Source organism: Populus trichocarpa, chromosome 3, assembly GCF_000002775.5.
Source record: "Populus trichocarpa isolate Nisqually-1 chromosome 3, P.trichocarpa_v4.1, whole genome shotgun sequence".
Taxonomy (NCBI): Eukaryota; Viridiplantae; Streptophyta; class Magnoliopsida; order Malpighiales; family Salicaceae; genus Populus; species Populus trichocarpa.
This window is the reverse complement of record NC_037287.2, coordinates 7,628,530-7,631,775: the sequence shown is the minus strand read 5'-3', so window position 1 is coordinate 7,631,775 and position 3,246 is coordinate 7,628,530. Positions and strand designations below refer to the sequence as shown.

Below are 3,246 nucleotides of genomic sequence, written 5' to 3'. Positions count from 1 at the left end.
TTTAAAATATATGAAAATGTTTTAGTGAAAACTAATATATTTTTAATTAATATGGTTGTTTGGATGAACTTGTATGTATTTTGAATAATTTCATGAGTTCTAAAATTAATAATTATATAAATTTTTAATAATTTTAAAATTTATGAGACTTGAACTGGTAATCTTTAGAATAATTAATTTTATTTTTTTATATTTATGAATGGATGACTACCATGATATTTTTTTTTTTAAATAAATCTTCTCTTGAAGATAAAGTTAAAATATACTTATTTTTATTTGTAAATTTAATGGCTTATAAATAGTTCAGAAAAAAAAAATCAGTTTAAAAATGTTGTTTTAATGGACAAACAAGATAGCTAAAACTAAAGCTCTTAATTCATTTTGATATTAGTTTGATTTAATTAAAGATTGTTTTTGACATTTCAAAAACATCAATCATCCAAACACTTTGAGAAACATAACCCCATCAAGCCTGTTAATTCTAAATAGCCAACATCTTTATATTCTCTAGTCCGCTGTTATCTGTGTGTGTCAGGTATGCGTTCTTTGTTTGATTCCCTCTATTTATTCTACTCCCTCTCCCTGTTTGTAATTTAGCTATTGGAGGACCTCTCCTCAATTCAACCAATCACTAGTTTATTGTGTATTGCCACTACGGTTTTCTTGAATTGTATTTCTGGCTTTTCTTCTTGAACATTGCTTTTTCTGGGTCTCGAGGTGCTTACCATGTGTTTGATAAAATGCCTCACTGAGAATTGGACAAAATCAAGTATTCTAAAATCTTGGGTTTTTGATATTTGTTAGTTACTTACAAGTTGGAAGATATTTACCTATTATGGGAAACGAACAAGACGAGGAGTTGAAGAAGGCCCAGGTAGTGGATGCTCGAGCAAGGAATATTAGCCACAATGTTAGGTGCACTGAATGCGGGAGTCAGTCCATTGAAGATTCTCAGGCAGATATCGCCATTCTCCTTAGGAAGGTATAAATATTATCATGGTTGATCTTTTATATCTTGTAAATGTTCCGAATAGAATATGATTATCCTAATGCTGCTTTTACATTTTTATTTTCTATTTTCTATGTTTTGGTTCTAATTTCAACTGTGGATTGGGTGTCAAATAACCATCTTAACCTAAGTTGTTAATTGAGATTTCGATATCATGTCAGAAACCATATCAATTCAAAAGTTTAAATTGTTAAGAGGTCCCAAGTTATGATTTTTATCTAATAGGAGTATATATTGACTGCCCGGTTTGAGTCCAAGCCACATTTTGAAACATCTTAGATGTTTTTTTAAATGATTTTGATTTGTTGCCATGCCTTGTTTTATTTATTTTTTTCATTCTTTTGATCAATCCTCGTATCACCATTTCAGATCGCCCATGGGCAATGCTTGTTATTGTCCTTGTTCAACGATCCAAACCCTGTTGTCATGTTCCATGATTTAATGACACTTCATTGGACCTTCAATTAAGCTTTGAGTCTATCATTTCAAAACCATGTGGAGTGATGTCAACGTTTTATCTTCAGAAGCTTGTAAAGTTTTGATTGTTGCCTTTATCAGATTTTAACTTAATAAAATAAATCATTACTAGTGTGCAGTTAAGAGCTTAGGCTTCAAGAGATTCTAATATTTGTTATATAGTGATACAAACCTTTGTTGATAGCTGCATAGGACGCTCACTATTGGCAGAGAAACTGTGGAATCATGGCTGTCTGTAGTAAATTTAGCATGTTTTCAAATACTCCTTTGATGAGAACTTTTTTCCAAACTAGAATTATCAAACAATGGCAATTTAGTGAATGGTTTTTTGTTTAGACTCGCAAGTCACAACTTGAATCATCATTGCTACCTCCTAGCATGATATTTGGTTAATTTTCTGCTTTTTGCAATTTTGTTTAGCAGACTAGAAGTCTGGTCATTCTTTTCATTGATACTGATCCCATCTTAGTGCTTCTCTAATTGTCTTTGCTGTCTGATACCATTCAAAACTGACATGCTGATAATATTTGTGATGTAGATGATCCGTGATGAGATTCAGGCTGGGAAAACTGACAAAGATATCTTCAAAAAGCTCGAGGATGATTTTGGGGAGACAGTACTTTATGCTCCAAAATTTGATATGCAGACTGCAGCCTTGTGGCTTTCACCGGTCAGTTAAAGAGCCTAAAAGTCCCATCATTTTGTAACAGAAGCTTTCTCCTTAAGTCCATTCTTATAATATGAGGTTTTGGGCAGCTTCTAGTTGCAGGTGTTGCTGGAGGATTTTGGGCGTACAAGAAACACAGGCAAAATACTAATGTTCACATCATGGCTCTGGACTTAGTTAGAGGTGCTCCATTGACCCCTAAGGAGAAGGAGACTATGCTGGATATTCTTACACCTCCTCCCCCAGGAGGATCTACTCCATCCTGGTGGAGAAGTTGGACTGGTCGATAATGAGTGTTTTTCCCCTTGATTGTTTGCATTTGCACTTGGCTCTGCTCTGACGGGTAGTACCCTGGTAAGTATGGAAGGGATGCTGATCAACTTGTTGAAAGGGGGTTGCCCATGGTAATGAGAAAGAAGTATGATTGTCTCCCTGATTTTCTGTTGTAACTCCAGAATTCAAATTCACAAGTCTTCACGTTAGCATGCCTACTGATGTCTTATTATTCAATTTCTTCTGTTGGAATATATATATTTTTATCCATATTACACTAAAACTGATGCTTTATTTGTAAGCTAGGAATACCAAATTCAACATGTTTGAATCGAACGGATTCCCTTGGCTGCTAAGTCTGCAAGTCCTCTAATTTTGGTCACTCGAGAGCAATTATATGTACCTAGTCAACTCAGTTCAACAGTAGCGACAAGCAAATATACGGAATATGGAATATCATAATCAACAAGCAAATTTAGCTGCTCAAATCAAGCAAAGATTATTAACTTTGTTGTCCAAATTTGTCAACTTTATGCAATTAAGAATTACCATTACCACTGTCTGCGCTTCATTTAGTCATCTGCAGAAGCCTTGACCAAGTCAAGCTCACCTTGTTTCCTGAATCTTAATGCTTCATTAGCTATATCATAACTAGATTCGTGATCGTGGATGTGGGTTTAAATATTTTCTCTATAAATTTGGTACTGGTTTCAGAGATGCAAAACATCTAAACAATCTCGTTTTGGTTCAGTTTATGCAGTAGATTTACATCATTTAACTGCTTAAGATGTGGCTTAGATAACTGGATTATGCTCTTCCG

At 34.1% G+C, this 3,246-nt stretch overlaps 1 protein-coding gene across 1 annotated transcript; it reads left to right on the top strand.

Moving 5' to 3' along the window:
- Positions 1 to 324: 324 nt before the first annotated feature.
- Positions 325 to 2,782, top strand: LOC7478403 (cytochrome c-type biogenesis CcmH-like mitochondrial protein). The gene is made up of 4 exons (XM_002303258.4): positions 325 to 535; positions 805 to 982; positions 2,025 to 2,156; positions 2,243 to 2,782. The coding sequence occupies exons 2-4, from the start codon at positions 836 to 838 to the stop codon at positions 2,441 to 2,443; spliced, it is 480 nt and encodes a 159-aa protein (XP_002303294.2). The 5' UTR covers positions 325 to 535; positions 805 to 835; the 3' UTR covers positions 2,444 to 2,782.
- The last annotated feature ends 464 nt before the right edge of the window (positions 2,783 to 3,246 follow it).

Excerpts from the sequence above, each read along its gene's own strand:
- LOC7478403 (XM_002303258.4), top strand. The coding sequence starts at position 836 with ATGGGAAACGAACAAGACGAGGAGTTGAAGAAGGCCCAGGTAGTGGAT. Across the intron at positions 983-2,024 it reads TCGCCATTCTCCTTAGGAAG|ATGATCCGTGATGAGATTCA; the intron begins GTATAAATATTA and ends TTTGTGATGTAG. Across the intron at positions 2,157-2,242 it reads CAGCCTTGTGGCTTTCACCG|CTTCTAGTTGCAGGTGTTGC; the intron begins GTCAGTTAAAGA and ends GGTTTTGGGCAG.